The 20,372-nt window shown below is 34.1% G+C and overlaps 1 protein-coding gene across 1 annotated transcript; it reads left to right on the top strand.

The window, feature by feature from the left end:
* Nucleotides 1-7,924: 7,924 nt before the first annotated feature.
* Nucleotides 7,925-19,686, top strand: LOC118182708 (uncharacterized). The gene is made up of 4 exons (XM_035352095.2): nt 7,925-8,070; nt 10,937-11,032; nt 15,606-15,681; nt 19,480-19,686. Exons 1-4 carry the CDS (start codon nt 8,061-8,063, stop codon nt 19,607-19,609), a joined length of 312 nt encoding a protein of 103 aa, XP_035207986.1. The 5' UTR covers nt 7,925-8,060; the 3' UTR covers nt 19,610-19,686.
* The last annotated feature ends 686 nt before the right edge of the window (nt 19,687-20,372 follow it).

The following is a 20,372-nucleotide window of genomic DNA, read 5'->3' as shown; positions in this document are numbered from 1 at the left end:
CCATAAAATTCGATTCAACAGCAACATCGCAAAATAATTTTAAAACAAGCATATCTTTAGAATTTCCGATACACAGTCTCGCGAACTGGAGTAATTTTTTTTTCCGTACAGTGTTACCGTTGCTTGCTTTAAAGTCGTTGAGTGTCTTAATTAAAATCTCGTTAAAGCGTTACAAAATATAATATCGATAATAACACAAATTCCAAATTTGGGCTTCCAGATGCCCATATTCGGTGGGAGATTACGTTATTCAATATGTGATGGCTCTAGGTATACCGTTGTTTTAGGACAATGCGAGAAACGTACATACATTTATGCAGATTCTTCATTATTTAATTTCTCTAACTATAATGCAGGGTGATAATATTTGGTGGCAACAATCTGAAAAGTGAAACGCCAAAACAAAATTAGTAGTCCTTCTGGGTTTGGGCTAATAACTTTCAGATTCGCCTATTTTACGAAACCTGTTACTTTTTATGCTAATAATGCACTTTTATTTTCAGATCGGAGAAAATTCCCGGCATGAAAATGTTAAGATCTATTTTTCTTTTCGCCACCGTCATTCTCGTCTTCACAGACGCCATTTCTTACCCGACTGAAGGTAAAATCACGATATTTATGTGTTAAACCTTCTAAAAGTGACAGTAACTTTTACCATAGGTTTAAGAACATTCGAATAACAAAATGCCAAGCATTGTAACATAAGCTCATCTATTGTTATTTCAGTTTCAATTGAAGCAGGAAGCTTATTTTAATTATTTTAGTGATTATCAATGCGCATAGATACAAGAGAAAGGGAAGCAGGAAGAAAGAATAAAAAATTCAGAGGTGCATTTTAGGGAAAAAGATAAGAACATGTACGGATGGAAGTGGAAAAGTAGGGAATACTCAGTTTACAGAACTCGGAAAAGCATAACAATATATAGATAAAACAAGCTTTTTTCTTTATCAATTGCATAGCATTTTTAAGACTAACCAGTCAAGTATTTGTAATATCTATTTAAAAATATTTAAATTTTAACTCTCAAGTAAAAGTTAAAACTTAAAAATGACAAAATTAAAAAAAAAAAAAAATCAATAAAATTATCAATAAAAAAAGTGTAATGATATTGAAAAATGAACAAATCTAAATTTCACGGAACGAAATTAACACAGGTAAAAGATTACAATTTTCTCGGTTACAGTGTAAGGTATTTCTCACGTCTTCTTAGCGGGCCTTCATGGTATGGTTGTCTGCACGCTGGACGCGTATTCCATAGCTCCGAGGTTCGATTCCCTGTGAAGGCGTTGCTCATTTTTCACATCTCCTGCTTCCCCCCCCCAAAAAAATGATGTCTCTACAGTGGCGCCCGAACTAAAAGGATGGTGGATGATGATCTCCACACACAGGATTTGGCGATTGGGTCCTCTAAAAACCCCAGTCGCCCTTTTAAAGGGGCAGTATATAAGGTATTTCTCCCGCCTTCTTAGCGTGCCTTCGTGGTGTGGTGGTCTGCACGCTGGGAGCGTATTCCAGAGGTCCGAAGTTCGATTTCCGGCGAATGCGTTGCTAATTTTTCACATCTCCTGCTTCCAAAAAAAGTACCTAATGTCTCTACAACAGGTGAAAACATGGCGAATGAAACATCGTACAGGAAACAAAGGAAAAACATCCTCGTACAAAACATCGTGGGAGAAAAGGAAATATGGAGAAAATACTGCAGTTCTTAAACATCACGGATGTTACATTTACATCATCAAAATTACGTGAGAATCATATGACATGGATTAGTCTCGAAATGACGCAACGCAAATAGAGATTATTATTTTTAGAATACAGAGGGGAAATTAATTTACGTTGCTATTTTACATTATAATTTATCTTTTAAATATTCTTGACTTTTATTTCTTGATCTTTCTTGATTACATTTTGTTTATCAAAACTAAATATTCTTACGCTAAAGAAAGGCTATTAAAAATGTAATACTTTTTTATTTTGGTTTTCTTTGCAGATGAATCTCTGATAGACACCGAGGAAAGGTAACGAAATATTATTATTTAATTTGTTAATTGGTATATTTAATTTATTAATCCCAACAACTGTCCATCGTCACTGCATATAAATATTATATCACAATGGCTGCAATGCGTTCATCAATGATCATCTTCTTCTCATCTTTTAATTTAAGGCAAAAGAAGTAAAAATTTCGTTGTTTACAAAATTGGGGTAATAAAGATGGTATTAAGACATCACTTATGTTACCTAGTGTTCTTCATCATTTCATTTAATTCTTGTTTTTATGAACACACATATATATAAATCTTACAATAATTCTCTACTATTTTCTAATTCAAATAAAATTTTCGAACTTTTAATTTAACTAAAATTTTTTTTTCAAAAATATTTTAAAAACATTTTTACATCTTTAATAGTTTGCAGCATCTATTTTCAAAAACATTAGCAGTTCACAAATTTTACTTTTTACACATTTTAATGCCTCAAAGTTAGCAACATTTTTGCACATAAAACAGCATTTTACATTTTACATTATTAAAATTTACAACATGGGTTTTTACAATAGCTATCACAGGTAGTAGCTTTACATTTTATTAGAGTCCTCTATTTATACAGTTGGCAGTAACAAACTACTCAACTTCGCTGAGTTTAACAAATGCCAGTACAACTCAGAAATTCAAGTATGTAGATTTAGGTAAGTTAAATTAAAACATACTATTTACTTGCCTTTTTATTATTATTTTTTAATAATTTTTATAGTTGTATATAGTTTATTTTAGGTTCACATGCATAATTCGTGTTGGGGAAGTTTCCATTCGACAAAGAGTTTCTAAATAACTTTGGTTTTCTAAAACATTTGGTTTTTCTACACTTAATTGACATTTAATTAATTTAATCTTTTACTAGATTTTTTCTCAAAGTTCCACTGTTTAAATTTCGTTTTTAGTAATTCACAACATTTGGTTTTACTTTTGGTTTTGAATTTTACTTTTACCCTTGCCTATATGGATGACGAAACACGAATTGAATAATTGAAGAGTTAGGTTTGGAGGCAACTTCCCCTTGATAAGTCTGTCTCCTGCCTGCTCAACAATTATTCACTTATGCATTTTTTTAATAATAAATTTAATTTTTTGGAATAATATATTTTTTCATGGTTTTAAATACGTGCACTTAATTTACATATGCTCTTTGAATTTAAATGATATTGTAAATTAGGTCGTACCAATAATTTAATATTTTTATTTTTTTGCAATTAAAATTAAATTTTTTATTTAATTTCTTAATTAAAATTTAATTTAATATTAGCTTTATACGAATAGAAAATATTTGTTAAATATATATATTTATATATGTGTAAGATAAAAAATATGGAAGCAAACTTCTAAATTAAATTGGCTATAACTTTTTTTAATTTTTATTTAATTTCGGGACTTCATCTCTCTATCTTAGAAATACCGCCATAAATCTAAACTGCGTCATTCAAATTAATCATGCTATCTTACGTAACGCTTACTGCAGATATCTCTTGCCCAATCAAAATAATTGTAAACCAGAACTAACTCAAACTTGACTACCTTTCTTCTTCCTCTGCATTACTGCTGCGACACTCTCTCTTTTGGCTTACGCTTTCATCATGTTAAGTCACTGCAGCAATCTTCTATGTTCACTTCTATCGAAATAGTATCAAAATTGTTCTGGAAATAGGCACGACTGGAATTCCAAGTGAATTGTGGCACCCACTGTGAATTTAAATAAATATGTAATGTAATCCGGCTCGACTGTTTATTCTTCAAAATTGATGGACGCTCTAAGCGTCAATTATCTACGCCATTAGTGTTTCTCCTTTTCCTCGTCGTAGTGTTCTTACATCATTGCTTCCAAAATTGTGCTATCATTACATATATATATATATATAAAGTTTATTTAATAAGTTCTAACTTTCCATATTACCTCATACTTCCTTTCAATCTTATATGTTTTATTCATTTCAGAGGTTCGACTTGCAAAAAGCTGGGGAAAGGAGGGCCTTGCCAGTCTGACTCAGAATGCTGCAAAGGTTACAAGTGTTCGTGCATATTTGGAAAAAAAAACGTGCATTTGCCTCTCAAAAGACATGAAGATACCATTTTAAATACCGTATTATGTCAGGAAATGAAATAATATTATCATGAATGTCATTTATTACTAAGATTTAAAGTTACTGAAAATAAAGATAAGCAAACAAGAGTGTGATACCATTTTTTTTAATCGATACTATCTATTATACTGGTATCCAGTTAAAATAAAAACTTATTTTACATATTTTCACATGTGAGGGGCGGATTAGGCTGCATAATCATGCCTATCGTGTCATGAAATGCATTTATTTATACTCAAATAAGCAACTGAAAGCCTCACTATGTTCTGATGTTATTTTTCTTTTAAATACATCTAAATTTAGTGCATTGCTCTACACTGACGGTGCACTAGTTGACTTTAAGGGCCGTTCACACTAGGCAACCTATGACCTCGTGACACCGAGTGACCCATTTTACAATTTTAAGGAAACTACTTGAGTTCCAAAAATAAGGTATGATATAAAAAATAAATTAAACATAAATATCAAACGAACACTTGAAGAATTAATAAAAAATTTAATTTGAAAATAAATAATAACAATAACATTTTGGTTTGATTACAAAGTTGTGGTAACGAACATGCATTTTTATTTAAAAAAAAAAAGCACTGTAATATAATTTTGAGGAGAAATCGATAAGTTTGTCAAAGCCGATGCACGATCCATAGTTCCAAAAAATTGGCTTTGCCATTTTGTTCGCTTTCAGTTCCGTTTACAAACGTGAAAGTAACTATAAAGGTAATCTGAAGGTTTTCTGAAGGAAACTGGTTTATTGTCTCGGTGTACAGTAGGAGAATGACGAAAATATCCGTGTCATTCCATGTTATGTTATTCAAAACTGGATGGTATTGTTTTATCACTATACAAGAAATATACATACATTTATGCAGATTCTTCATTATTTAATTTCCTTAAATATAACACAGAGCGGCAATATTTTGCGGCAACAATTTGAAGAGTGAACCGACATTTAAAGATTTCGACGCAAAATGCCGAAACCAAAGTAATAGCCCTTCTGGTCTAACGCCCTTTAACAATTTGGTGTTCTAAAGCTCATCCTTACTATGGCAACATTCGATGAAGTTTAATCGTTGCCACACATCCTAACGATTATCGACATCGTCTTTCTTCTCATCTCAGCTTTGCAAACGAGGCACAGCTTTCTAGTTATATATTATGCCTGAATTGTTAACTAATCATACAAGAAGTGTCTATAAGCTTGTGATAAAGAATTTGGGAAGGAGGAACAAACTTTTGAGAAACTGTCCCACATATCGTTGTAATATACTAAAATCATGGATTGTTATCGTCTTCTCGCCTATTAAATAGTTCTGCTTTGCTTCAACCAGATCGAGGAGTGTCGATATCAGAAATATTTGTTTATGAAGAACATTCCCTCATAAACTGACTGCTACGTTCGAATTTAATGATATATACAAGGTGTGACACACAAAAGAAAAAGAGACTGGTCCAATAAATCATTATACATTTTCCGTGACATTATCACCTTCAAAGTAGTTCCCTTCAGCATTCAAACTCTTCTGCATTCGGTGCTGCTATTGCTGGTAACAGTTCTGGAACGAGGTTTCTGGAAGGCCTTACTAGAGATTCTCCGTTTTGTCTGTACCTCTTCAGCTGAGGTAAAATGGGTTTCCTTTAAGTAAGATTTCACTTTAGGAAATAATAATAAAAAAAAAAAGCCGTATGGAGCCAAATCAGGCGAATCAAGAGGATGCCCAATCACAGTAGCGTTTCTGCTTGTCAGAAACTGCTTGACAGATAGGGTCGTGTGGGCATGTGCATTGCCCTGGTGCAACAGCCATCCATCACAACAAAATTGTGTCTTTTTTTTCCTGTAATTTTTCTATGAAGTCTTTTTAGTACTTCAGTGTAGTAGTGTTCATTGACAGTCTGACTACTGGAAACCCATTTAATCATGATGAACGTGCTAGGTGCTTCCTTGGGCACCCAGCGCGTTTATCAATTTCCACACTGAAATCCGCTTATGCCATTCAAACATACGTGCCATTCATCATCTTCCACACATATCCCTTGCCTCCGAAATCCACTTATGCCATTCAAATACACATGCATGAGACAAAGTTTCATCTCCATAAGCCTCGTTCGTGGCTGATTTCTTAAGTTTCACAAGAAACTTGATGTTGATTCGCGTTCGGTTTTTACATTAGATATTTTTCCGGCAGAATGCAGTTGCACGTGTTTACTCAATGAGGCAGTACTCGCCACTGGCGTGGTCGGTTAAGTCGAAACTGGTCGCATGGATAGAGGAGGTGTGTGGCATGACGTCACCGAAACAGTTGTTGCCAACTCCACTCTGTTTTCAAGCTTAGGCTCGTTTTTTTTTTTTGTGTCACACCTCGTATATATGTTCAGCAGAGTTTAAGAGGACGAATTTGATGGTGTAAAATTGTTGTTGGAACAATGCTTTTGTTGGAACACACAATGGATGTAATTCTAACTTTAAAAGTGTTTTTACCAAGATAAAAGTGTATTACACAAATATGGCGAAAAGCAGTTTTGTAATACTTAAAATAGCATATAATGGTTACATGCTTAAATACGAGTAATTAGAATTATTTTTGAGAATCGAGCATATTCTGGAAGTGAAGCGCACATGTTCTTCAACGAACACATAAATTTCCAACTCTACACGCTGATTTGTATTTCTCAGCATCCCCTTGAGTTGCCAGGCAGACTATATGTAAGTGAATTGTAAGCGAACCCTAAATAAGTGAATAACTCAAGCGACTATTATAATGTGACAAACAAATATTACACAGGAACTCTGCTCATATGATGTACATTAATATACCCAGTTGATATTGTTCAGTATAATGCACCTGAATAACTTCTTATATCCCAGTTACCACTGACTTCTAGAGTAAACATTACCCCATTCTAGAATAAACTCAGAATCACAATGCATAAAACATCGCTAAAATCTTCATTCAGCACAGTCAAAGTCTTGACAGAGTCTCTTTAATAACCACAGGCAGCGCCGCAAATACCCATCTTCCCAAGCAACTTTATAAATTCCGCTACAAATTTTAATATTCTATAAAGGAATTTCAATATATAAATTTTAATATTCTATATCAAATTTTAATATTCTTTTATACATTTTAATATTCTATTCTATATACTATTTTTGGCTAAGCGACAATAGAATGCTCTACCAATTGAGTACAAATGCTGATAGTCATATAACAGGCGATACAGCAACTCAGCTGGTAAGCAAGTAAGTAATAACATTAAGCTTCAAACTGAATACTAACATTTCACCGATATTGTAATTAGAGGAAAAAAGAAAAGAGCCAAGATGTCCGTAACACTGAGTATGTAAAATTTCTACCAGCAATGAAAGTAACAAATATTTTTTGGTTCGTAAATTTTTTCTTAAACTGCATAAATTTGGGGAAAAAGGCAAAAAATCACTTATCCTTTTTATTGTAATTTCTGAAAATGATATAATTATGAAGTATGTCTTTTTTTCAGAAGAATGGAAACTAAAATTTTGTTAAGATAAATTAAAATTTGATGAAAGACACGTCACACGCGGCTTGTGCTTACCTGTCGCACAAATTGTCTCTGCAGCTGTAGTTTTTGGAAACATAATTGATACTTTTAATTGTTACTATACCTTTTCTATTAGCAGTCACGCGACACCTGTATTCTTGGCACATTGAAATGTAGCAATGGGTGATCTCTCGTCATCGTTACAATGACATTTTTTAGATGTATGCTTCGTTCACAATTAGAAGACGACCATGAGAATGATTACCAGATGCCTCACTTTATAAAGTAATAAAATAACAGACGTTTATTATCAATAAAAGATACTTCCCGTTTCTATCTTTGACGTAAAGCTCATTTTTTCTTCCAACGAGTCCAACGAGTGGCAAGTTTGGAAAGAGTTATATTTTGATGAGCGTTGGTAAGTCGCGTTTAGTTTATCGCTTCTAAGCTATCTATGCTTATATTATATCCAATCATAAGAGATTGCAATTTAAATATTTTGTTTTAAATAATTTTAATTTCTCTTGTATTACTTTAGATACTTTATAATCAGTCAAAGTTTTACACCTTTCTTATTAATATCTATTTTGAAACAAAATTACAATTTCCCTTCAGCACTTTTGTCACATATTGGCAGAAAGTAATGATACAAGTTTAGATTGCGCATGTAATTTAAAATTAAAACACTGAATTACAAAAGTTAAGTAGGCAGGGAGTTTTAAATACTGTAGACATTTAAATCACTTTGTAGAGACATTAAGTAATTTGGAAGCCGGAAAGATGAAAACTGAGCAACCGCCTTCGCTGGGAATTGAACCGTGGACCTCTAGAATATGCGCCCAGCGTGCAGACCACCAAATCACGAAGGCATGCCCAGAAGACGGGAGAAATACCTTATTTAAATTTTAATTATATATATTGACTTAGTCCGGCATTTTAAAAAGTAAGGGGAGTTACTTTTTAAACTTGTCAAGTTTACACTTCTGAATGTTTCGTTAATCCATGAGATGTTAGACTCAAACGTTGCTTTCCGAATCATAACAATACAAAACTCTGGGAAGCATAAAATGTTTTTAAAAAATATTTCGTATAAAAGTAAACTAATCCCAAATATGAACGCATCATAAAATATTATTTTAATGAAACATACCTTTACCAAACTTAGTAACAAACATAGTATAATATATATTTTGATAACATATTTATATTTTGATAACATATTCCATATATTTTGCTATTGATATTATCAGTATTTGATTCACTGATTGCATATAATCACCATGAAATCAAACTTTGATTTTATTGAAAATTCATAGATTTATTTACGAATTATCATTCGCTTCCACTTTTCTAATTACGACTAGGTTTAAGATTCTTTCTTGAATTAACGTCGTCAAGTACATCCAAGAATACGTGCAACTTCCTTGGATGTGTGGCATGGCACAAAAATTTGTTGCAAAACGATATTTTTTCCCTAACAAATCTTAATTTTACCACAAATGGAACAGCTCTTTTCTCTAGAGCTTCAACCTGCTTTTCTGAACTGAATTCTTTAAGCGTGATGAGTGTAAGGGGGTTCTGTTCCATGATTGGAAAAGAAATCTCAGAGTGATTTCTGAGTTTCTTAAAATCCGGTCGATGACTCTGTGAGACATTTTCTCTAGGTGACCTGCATACGTACCTTAAATGCCAAACCCAAAGAATGAGTGTCTTGTGGAAAAGGACATTTTACTAATCTTTTAATTTTCTACTTGAAAATACGTCGCTTTTCCTGAGATCACACAAGTCTACCATCGAGTTTTGAGAAGTCATTACCGAACTGTAGAAACATGCGCATGGATTCCAGAACAAGACAAATATTTTTGTTAAACAAAACTTGAAGTCGTGCATTTTGACTTCAAAACATTAAAACATTGTTATGTTGACCGGTAATTTTACGTTTTCTGACACATTTTTCATTTCAGTTACAGCAGCACTTTTGTGAAATTTTGAGTGAAACCCATTGAAAAATTGAAGCAAACAATCTCAAAATGTAAATGTTTATTTTACAAATGCCAAAAGCCATTAGTTCACGGGCTCTCCAGTAGTTTTTAACAATGTCTTCATACCGAGAAAGTACAATACAATTATTTAATTGTTCAAAAATCATAGGCTGGTTGGGGTCAGACAAAACATAGTTTGGGGAATTCACCACTCCAGTTCTACAGAAGTGGTCTAACAAATAGTCACATCCGTTCAGACATACTTCTGTTCAGAGCTACTTCTGTCTTTCTTGGAAAACTGGGGAATGAAAGTTGTGTTTTCCTCCAGAATCTTCATCTCTTATCCATAACCGTTGAATCATATCCTGCTTAAGAATTTTCTTAAGAGTCAGGTTAAAACAATGAACAGGTCACTTAAGAGTCAGGTGAAAAGAAAGTAGTCTATTAATGAGTTGCATTATCAAAGTACTTCCGTTCTTAGAGCCAATGTATCAGCTTTTTCGTTAACCATAATTCCATAGTGGGCTGGAATATATTGGAAAGAAATTATTTGTGCCATTGCCTTAAGCAAAAGACTACCGTCTAAGATTCTTTAGGAACTATTTTGATTATTCAGCAGGGCTTAAAGCGCACTTTTGGAATTTACCGATATGACTGCCTTTACAAAAGAGTGACTATGAATCGACAGTTGTTGAATAGCCACAACAATGGCTTCGATTTCCCCATCAAAGGCAGTAGTAAGAGGGCCCAATGGTGAGTAGAAACTGAAAAGCTCGCTATGGATACCTGTAAATGTAAATGTTCAACTAGTAAAAAAGAATCGAAATGCTTGAAACAATCAAAATATGGCAATTAGAAACTCGTAATAACATGCAGTGTAATTTTAACTAGAAAATGACATAAACTAGAAGAAAAAAAAAAAAAAGGTTCAAATCGAAACAGTTGCTTTTCATAACAAGTGAAGCAGATTAAAAATACATTTTGTTCAGCTTAAGTTTCACGTTGCTGAACTAAGTTAAGCCAATGAAATTGTAAAATATTTTTGCTCCTGAAATGAATTAATGTATTAACTGTATCATTAATGTAATTAGGTATGCGAATTAACTATTGAAACACCTTTTTAATTATGTAACCAACACTTTTAAACTGAATTCATTCAAAAGAATTTTCTTATTTAGGCCATAAAATTAAGCAAAACGCAATTCTATGTAACAGTTCGAAATTGCTAATGCACTTAAATTAGCAGAGCTACTCTATTTACGAGAAAGTTATTAATTTTATGATGCACACTTTATCTTCCAGGTCTCAAAGTTCTAACCATGAAACTTTTAAGGCATGTCTTCGTATTGGCTATTCTCTTTTTCGTGACTGTAACCTCTTTACCCCGTTTTGATCTAGGTAAGACCATGTTTGTTAAGTGCCCTCCAAAATGAACCAAGCACATAATTTTTAAGCTATATTTTTATTATAATAATTCTATAAATAACAAGAAATTCAGAAAAGATGTGAATGATAGTGTTCTACATTGCTTTTTAATGATATTAAAAAAATTGTAAACGTTAAGAATCACCAGAAAATATTACTTTCTAACTAAATCAAAATAACGTCTACCGTTCCACCGTTTTATTGTATGGCCGATTCAGAACTACCCCACAGGGTTATAAATAAGTTAGTCAGATACGTAGTTAATTTTGTTTAGAGTAAAGACCATTTTAGGTTTCCACATTTCATTTCTTTTGGGGAATCGAGGAAGTTAATTTCGTTTCATCTTAAAACAACTCTCTAAGCCTTTGACGAGTTGTAATTGAGCTGATCAATCCATTCGCTGAATTCCCTCGCGTTTATATTACCGATTCCTCGCGTTTATATTCTGTTCAAACTGAGGAAGACCTCTCAGACCCCCGATGTCCACCTCCAGTGGATCCCATAACATGTTAACATTCGTGGTAATGAGGTCGCTGAAAGACTGGCCAAAGAGGGTGGTGAGAATTAAATGGACATTGGCTCTTCGCTTATCAAGAACTATACTCAAATGAAAGATATAAACTCAGTTTAATATGGAGTAGTCCACCTACGCACTTAATGGTACACAAGAATATCCCATGGATCTCTGCTGGAAATCAAATACAACCGTTGCTTGTAGAATGCCTCTGGCTAGACTAAGAAGTGGCCACCTTAAAGGGCTTTCCTTTGATGGAGGCAGAAAAATTCATCTCACTTGTAAAAAACGCTGTGACCATCCAGCTTCACCAGATCACATTCTGAGTTGCATCGGTTTTTCTAAGGGAAACTTAACATCCGATCCACTTATGGCTATAGATTGTTTGGCGGTCAACAACCTTCTGGAGCTGATCTGACGTATGTCAGATCTATCGAGTACAAGCAACATGAGACACGGATTAATATCCATTAAATGATTGAAATCAGCTTCTGCGGATTATTGCAGATTACACTGACTAAATATTTTACCTTGTATCGCAATAGCAACCGAAGAATACCTGATGTACTCTTCAACAGTATTGGAACTTCGAAAATTTTACCTTAGTATAGTGTATCCAAGGCTCCTGAATAACTCTACCCATTGTATCCCAAGGTTCCTGAATAATTTTAGCCTATTATTGTGAGTAACCTGTATGAGGTAGTTCTGTATATTTTCGGGTGTTATTACATGTATATCAAAGTTTTTTTAACAGCAGTTTGTTTCAGTTTGATAGATATTATACCATGCCGGGATTTGCGGATGCAGAAATTATCATATCACAAGGGAGTTGAAGCGGGACAGTCCAACAGCGAATGTTTGATCAGGGATATTGCGTGACAAGATTTTACCACCACATTTCTTCCATTACCAAACAATAATAGCCTCGATATATTGCGAACCTTGAATTATGATTTTACATTATTTTATGTATTGGTTTTACTGTTTTTCCTTATTTTATTTATGTATTATTTTGCTTTCTAGTATTTCTAGTCTACTTTTAGTATTGATGTTTAGTATTTTGTCTTATTTTATGTATTATTTTTACTGTTTCATCATTCACTCTGTTAATTGCTCATATGTTGTACAGTGCTCATTTATTGTTCACTTTGTGGATGCCTATTGTAACCATCTATCTATAACTCTGTAAATATGAAACTTAAATTGTTCTCCTCACCCGCAATGCACCCTTCTTCCATCATTGCACTATCGACTCGCCCAGCATTTATTTGTGCAGCAACCAGCACTCGATTTGAACACAATACGCCCCAAAATGTGTTATTTGGACCAAGTTAATTCCATCAGTGGGGCTATCTGGCCTATATGCTAACTGCCCCAGTGTATCGTCTGCCTCGCTGTCGGGGGAAAGAAAGAAAACCTCGATAAATTGATTAATTACATTTTCACCATAATTGCAGGACCAGAGGCTATTTCGTCTTATGTCGAAGTTGTATGACCTGAGTCGCTTGTCAAAAAACCTTTGAGTCTTTTTAACCAATCAACTATTGTTAACGAGCGGTGTCAGAATCCACTGACAAAGGGAGATTCAATTAAAATTAAAATTTATATTAAGGAGCAAGAAAACCTAATTACCTCTGGTTGACATGGCATAATATATACTTCGTAGTGGTGGTGACCTGTGAGAAAAAGATCTTTTTTTGACGAAACACACCTATTACTTCTACCGACACTTTACACTTTGACGTCCACATCACATAAAAATAAGTATTTAGCCACTATTTCATAAATACTAGAGCACAGTTTCTTAATTTATGACTGTAAGAGTAACAGATGGGCCTACCTCTACAGTTCTTAGGCTCTTGTATCGGAACGAAATAGAAGCGTTACTAATTGCGCAGGCGGAAAACAAGGTTAAATATCTTTCACTAATGGAACCTGTAGCGTCGTCTGGAGGGAACGATTTACTTCCCTCCAGACGACGCTACAGGTTCCATACCCTCCAGACGACGCTACAGGTAGACGACGCTACAGGTTAGATTCGTAACACACTCCTACTTTTAATTTATGGTGGAAACTAGAAATTAAGCACAGAATTAAATTTACACTATTACTCAAAAAATAATGTAATAAAATGAAATAAACAATAATACTAAAAAATGAAAAACTAAATCTTAAATAAATTTCAAATATTAAAAATTAGAGAGCTAAAATCGAGTTTCAAATTATTTATAGAGTTCAGAATAGTTTTAACCATCCATGATCATCCCAGGATATCTCCAGGAAGGTTCCTGGGAAGAATCCAGGATATCTCTAAGTTCACGAAGTGAATGTGCAAAAGTTTACGTATGAAGCTCCTCGCTACTTGTGACCAATCGTCTCTACTTCGGAAGATTTTTATGGCTTTACCTCGTATTACCTTATTTTATGGTTTTACATTCGGTTATTTCGAAGCAGGAGACATGATAAATGAACAATGGCCTCGCCTTGATTCGAACCATGGATTTCTCGAATTCGCGAATGTGCTAACCTCTACACCACGAAGGCATGCTAAGAAAGCAGATATATATATATATATATATATATATATATATATCTGCTTTCTTAGCATATATATATATATATATATATATATATATATATTATATATATTATATACCCCCCTTTTAAGGGGCGACTGGGGATTTGGGGAACTAATCGCCAAATCCTGGTAGCGGAGAATCATCATCCACTATCTTTTTCAGTTCGGGCACCACTGCAGAGACATTAGGTATTTTTTAAAAGCAGGAAATGAGCAATGCCCTCGCCGGGACTCGAACCTCGGACTTCTCGAATATGCGCCTAGTGTGCTGACCACTACACAACGAAGGCATGCTAAGAAGGCAGGAGATATACCTTATAATCTATAAGCTAATTAAGTCTCTTTCGGTTTTCAGTTTCAATTAGTAATATATCGTCCGTGAGGATAACTTGAAACTTTTCTTTTGATTTCGGAACGGAAGTTGTCAAATATTCTTTTCGGAATCTTTTTCTCGGTTGATCTATAATATTTAGGCATTTATAGTATCTTTTTAGAAGTTTCTGGGAATTAATTTTCTCTGGTCAAGTATCCCAATTTTTTCACAGTCTTAAATAAAAGATGATGGAGTCGAAGGAATAAATCTATCGACTCCTTTGCAATGTATGCAAAATGTCAGTTATTCACTATAGCTTATCTACCAAGTGTTCCTGGTAGAAGATTTTTATTCTAATTCCGTTACTTTGATCTTTCACAACAACGAGTCATTTGGCAGTATATGAGCCATTTGACAGTATATATATATATAAATGTGCGAATTGTATTTGGATTATGCCTAAATTTCGAATTCTAGTGAAAGAATCAGGTAAGTTTAATAATAAAAAAAAGAGATATTAGTAACTATATATCAAATTCGATTAACATTGAGTAGCTAAAATTTTGAAACCTTAATTTTTAAAAATTACTCTTGCGATTTTTATAAAACTTGGCAGTTTTGCATAATTGGAGTCGCAGAATCAAAATATAGAAAAAAAAAAAAAAAAAAAAAAATGCTGTATGGGCCGCTAGTGACCCTTTGGAATCGTGTGACATACGAATGGTGAGTCTACGGAGGAAATCTAAAGCGTGCCATTTAATGATATGCTGGAAGTAAAAATATTATTTATTAATGGTAATAATGCGGAAAAAAGGAAAGAAATAACTGATGAAATAATAAATGATTCAATGAATAAGAAGTTAATTCAGAACCAATTTCTAAATAATTAATTAAAAATAATTTAACGTAATTGGAAATTAAGCAAATGCTATTCGTATATTGGGCACAATTACGCAAAGAATAATTGTCGTTGCCATATAAGTGTCAAATCTCGAACAGAATTTTCAGAACGTCAAAATTTATAAGCATCAATGTTATATGTATAGCTAAATCATTATCTCACTTTCTACAGCATTATTAATTGTTGAATATTATGAGGATAAAATATTACACTAAGATTAATCTCCGATTTCCATCTCAGATTACTATAATATGGAAGAAAGAGATGAATCTTTGGTTTGCGATGAAAATAACTTGTTTGAAAAAAGAGAAGAGCAGTAAGTAAATTTATACTTACATTGCGGTTTTTATAGTAATAATTTATATATTTATATTACAGTTGTTACCGTGAAATTTTATATAGTGTAACCAAATTTCCAGATCGGATAGATAGCTTCCCCGCAAAGCAGGTTTAGGGATGCCAGAAAATGGCTAGGGAAGACAGGGTTGCCATATTTACCGCGAAATCCCCCATTTGGCAACAAAATTGACGATATGCGATAGACGGATGGAGAACATTCTGGGACGAATTCTTACCGGTTTGGCCCATAATGTTCTCGAAGGCAGGCCAAAAGCTATATAAAACCTGCCTGTACGCGGAGTAGGAGTGAACATCGTCAGTCTAGTGTCGAGTTGGTCGTCGAGTGTACTGCGAATTGGTGCATCGAGAGTGTGCGTCGTTGATTCTATCAAGTGTATCGCGAGTTGTAGCGTGGAGAGTCTCGAGAGTACGTTGAGTTCCAAGAACGACCGAACCGAGTCGGGAGCTGTACTCTAGTGCTTTGCCGTGAAGCTGTCTTCTCCGTTATAAACAGATAGCCTGAAGGCTGTGTTGCTGATTGTTTCAGTGTGTTTGTCGTAGTCTTTCGACGACTATAAACGTGTTTTTGGAGTTGCCCTAAGTAATACTGGCTAATCAATTCTGTTTTCGTTCTTCATTAAGTGTTTTTATCAGTCGCTCGAAATCCATGAACCCGTACAAACGCAACAATGTTATTATATTACAGTTGTTGTCGCGATATTTCATTAAGTGTAATATTTCAATATGGCAACTTGTTAAAAATGTCGTATATCAAACAGGAAGTGAAGCATACCAATGGAAAGCCTAAAAATTAGGCGAAACAGCAGATTTATTTTAGCGTAAATTTTAAACAGAATTCTATCGATTTCGATGCTGATTATACATAGATCAGACTTCTTCAGGAGCATTAGTGCATAACTGTTTTGCTGCTGAAGAAAAGGGACCTATGTCTGATCACCCTCGAAATCGATACAGTTCTCTTCTTAAATTTACGCCAAAATAAGATTGCTGTTTTGACTAATTTAAGACATTGTATATTGTTACGTGCGCACGAGTTCGTAATACACTGAGTGCTTAAATCCGATAATAGGTTAATAAAATTTATTCTTATCAAAAGAATATCAGAACTCTGGAATTTTCCTCCGAGATATTCGTAGAAGTATTCACAATATCAAGCAGTATAATCAGTAGTTATACTTCAGATTACCCAAAAAGTTAAAATACAACGCACAACGCAATACAAAGCGTATCTAAAGAGAAAGCTAATTCAGGTATCTCAGTTCACGCGGAACTAAACAACTCGCAATAACAATAGTCGAAGAACGAAACTGAGACGTTCTCTCTCCGGCCTCTTATAGCTTTCAACCAGTCGCGAGATATTTCTAATACTTTCTGCTACTCGAAATTATTGGAAAGCAATAAGAGGATGGAATTTCGGTTAGCACAGTGGTCAATTAAATTTATTCGATTTCAACACAAATTACCGAGATATCCATTTGCTCAATGTTAAATGCACGTGCCCCCATAGTTTTACTTTTCCAGCACAGCTTTATCTTAAAATATGTCTCGCGCTCAGTTGCACGGGGAGATACGACACTTTTAATTATAATTCTATCAAAATTTACTATCTAAGTATAAAATTCGTATTAATACTAAAATTTTGCTCTGGGCAAAATGTGTATATAATTTTGGTTATCTTTTGCCTTACCAAAGAGCACTGTACCTTAAGTATATACAAATAAGATTTTATCTTAAATATATAAAAATAGGTATTATGTGAAATAATGTATGTTCTTTAAATCAGTTTGCACACATGTTTTATTGTATATTTTTTAAATTTATTTAGTACCTAATATGACATTATCTACGTTAACTCAACTCTTTGAGTTCACCACCCATTTCATGTATTAGTGGATAACATGGATATAATCTGCAATATTGCCCTTATTTCTTGCCATTAGTTGTTTGCATAATGCATAATGTAAACGCAGCTTGTATACATGCACAGTTTTCTTAACCTAATTTATAATTTGTTCAGCTTCTTGACTTTTAATGTATTCATTCAGATTTTTACTTTACATCTGTACCCTGTTCTTATATTTGTATGCCTAAAATATACCATTGTAATGAAAAGTAATTAAAACATGCATTGAAATAACAGAGGTACGTAACATATTACCAATTTGCAAAGCTCTGGGTTATGTAGCATCCACAGGATAATTTTTTTATTTAATCGTATAACTGTCAGTACGCATTACAGCTATGACCACACTGTACTATACAATGACAGTACCTCCTTGTAAGCAACAGCAACTTTACAGTGCGCAAGGTAAGTGGTCATCAGCATTTCCCCCTTAGTCTCAACAGTTCCTACCATGCACTTTCTTTCCATGATCTGGTTCTTCTTTAAGTATTCCTAGCTTTACATAGTCAATTTCCGGAGGACCCAGTACTAAGGCGTGGTTTTTTTTTTTTTTTTTTTTTTTTTTTTTTTTTTTTGTAATTCCATGGACGGGATTCAACAGGCTGAACAGCACCTAAGCCAGTGGGTCAGCTGTTTTGTCGATGGCGAAAAGAAAAGGAAGATGTTTCAGTATTTACATGTACATAGCGGCAGTTAAGGTGATGCCCTCAGGTAGGAATTTTTATGGATGCGACCTTCAAAGTCGAAGAACACAACGAGCACTCTCTTGATGCTGGATTTCTCACTTCGTACCTTCTTGCCTTTCGTCGACCCTGGATCCCGCCACTGTAGGGAATAAAGCATTTTTATGTCCAGACCAGAGTCGTAGCTAGGGTTTTCAGCGCCCAGGGACAACTGAAGATTTCGCGCCCCCTTTTGTTTGCCAAGGATGGAAAACATTTAATTCTAAAATGTCGTAACATCAGTTTGGCGCCCCTTGGATTCTGCGCCCGGGGACAGATGCCCCCCTTGCCCCCTCTAGCTACGCCCCTGGTCCAGACCGCGAAACTCTCTATCGGAAATTCTAAAGATATGCTGTTTTTAACTATTTTTAGCCCAAATTGGCGTTAGCTCAAATGCTCTTGAAACATGTATGTGTCTGTAAGAAAAAAAAGGAAAAGAAAAAGAAAGAGAGAAAAAATATATATATATATAAAAACCCCGCCCGTTTGGCTGTAATATAGGTTTCTAGATTTTTGGACCAAAGGAGCTTTCGCTCAGAAGGGATTAGTCTCGAAACGAGATTTTGCGTTGCACCATCGATTTTCAAATTGTTGCCACCAAATATTATCACCCTGTATTATTTTAAAAGAAATTAAATAGAGAGTGTGTATGAATGTAGGTACATTTCTCCTATTGTAAAAAAAAGACGGCACTTACAGCCTTTAAATTTTGAATAACGTAATCCTCTAACCGAAAATGGGCACCTGGAAGTCAGAATTTTGAATTTGTTTTATTATCTATTTCACATTTTGTAAAACTTCAACGAATTTTTCATTAACAAACTCAACGATTTCAAAGCGAGCAATATACAGGAAAAAAAAAATATTATGTCCAGCACGAGAGACTGTCTATTGAAAATTTTAAAGATATGTTGTTTTTAAATATTTTGTGATATTGCTATTGAATTGAAATTTATGTAGTTTAAGTGCGAAGAACGTGATATTTAATAAATAAAGGTAGCACACGAACGTTAGAAAAAAGGACCCTTTGGACGTAATATAAAATCTGAAAGCTTTTAATTTTTTTTTCTTTTAGTTCACCTACTTTTCTATACTTATTTTGTGCTATTTGCTTCGTTTTTTGTTTCAGAGTCGTTGGTTGCAAATCTATAGGAAGCAGATGTCAGCTTGATTATGAATGTTGCGGAAGAAATACGCGGTGTACTTTTTCCTTCGGCAGCGATTTCCAATTCTGCGCCGAATCTCACATAATGACATAAGAGAAAGAAATGTTAATGCCAGTATCGTCCTTGAGAGACGCTATCAAGTACAAAAAAGTATATTATAATAAATAAAGTTAAATATAAAATTTTGTCTTCATTTATGAATACTACAACGGTATCGCCTTTTATTTAAAATTAAAGCATTGCTTAATACATTCGAAATATGAAATAGATTTTGTTTATCTATACTAGGCATTAGTGAACAACTCATAGCCCACACATAACTGATCTAGAAGAAGAAATGAAAATAGTATGGTTTAAAAATTCTGAATCAATTTTCTCAGTCTCGTCTGCAGTTGACAAACTATATCCGAAAAGTTGCTACCAGAGGCATAGCTAGGGGGGGGAGCAAAGGGGAACATTTGTTCCCGGGCGCAGCATCCAGGAGACACCAAATTGATGCTAAGAAATTTTAGAATGAAATGTTTTCCATTCTTGGCAAATAGAGGGTGGGCGCGAAATCTTCAGTTGTCCCCGTGCGCTGAAAACCGTAGCTATGGGTTTGGTTGCTCCCAACATCTACAGTGACTGAAACGTTCCATCTACACCCGGAAACACGTCACCATCTATTTCAGGAATCGTTATTATTGATCATGATGCGATATAGGGTTTTATTTATTTTTACTAGCAGTTATTTCATTTTGTGGGCCTTTAATTCTTACTTCCCTCGCGTTTCTTCGCCAGGATGTAAATAAGTTAGGAGGAAAGAGAGTATTTAAACTGTTGAAGCGAAAAGGTTAGACAAAAGGTTAGACAGAGC

This window comes from Stegodyphus dumicola, chromosome 5 (assembly GCF_044657685.1).
Source record: "Stegodyphus dumicola isolate Sdum_Otavi_A_Nest chromosome 5, ASM4465768v1".
In the NCBI taxonomy this organism is placed as follows: Eukaryota; Metazoa; Arthropoda; class Arachnida; order Araneae; family Eresidae; genus Stegodyphus; species Stegodyphus dumicola.
This window is presented reverse-complemented; position numbering and strand designations above follow the sequence as displayed.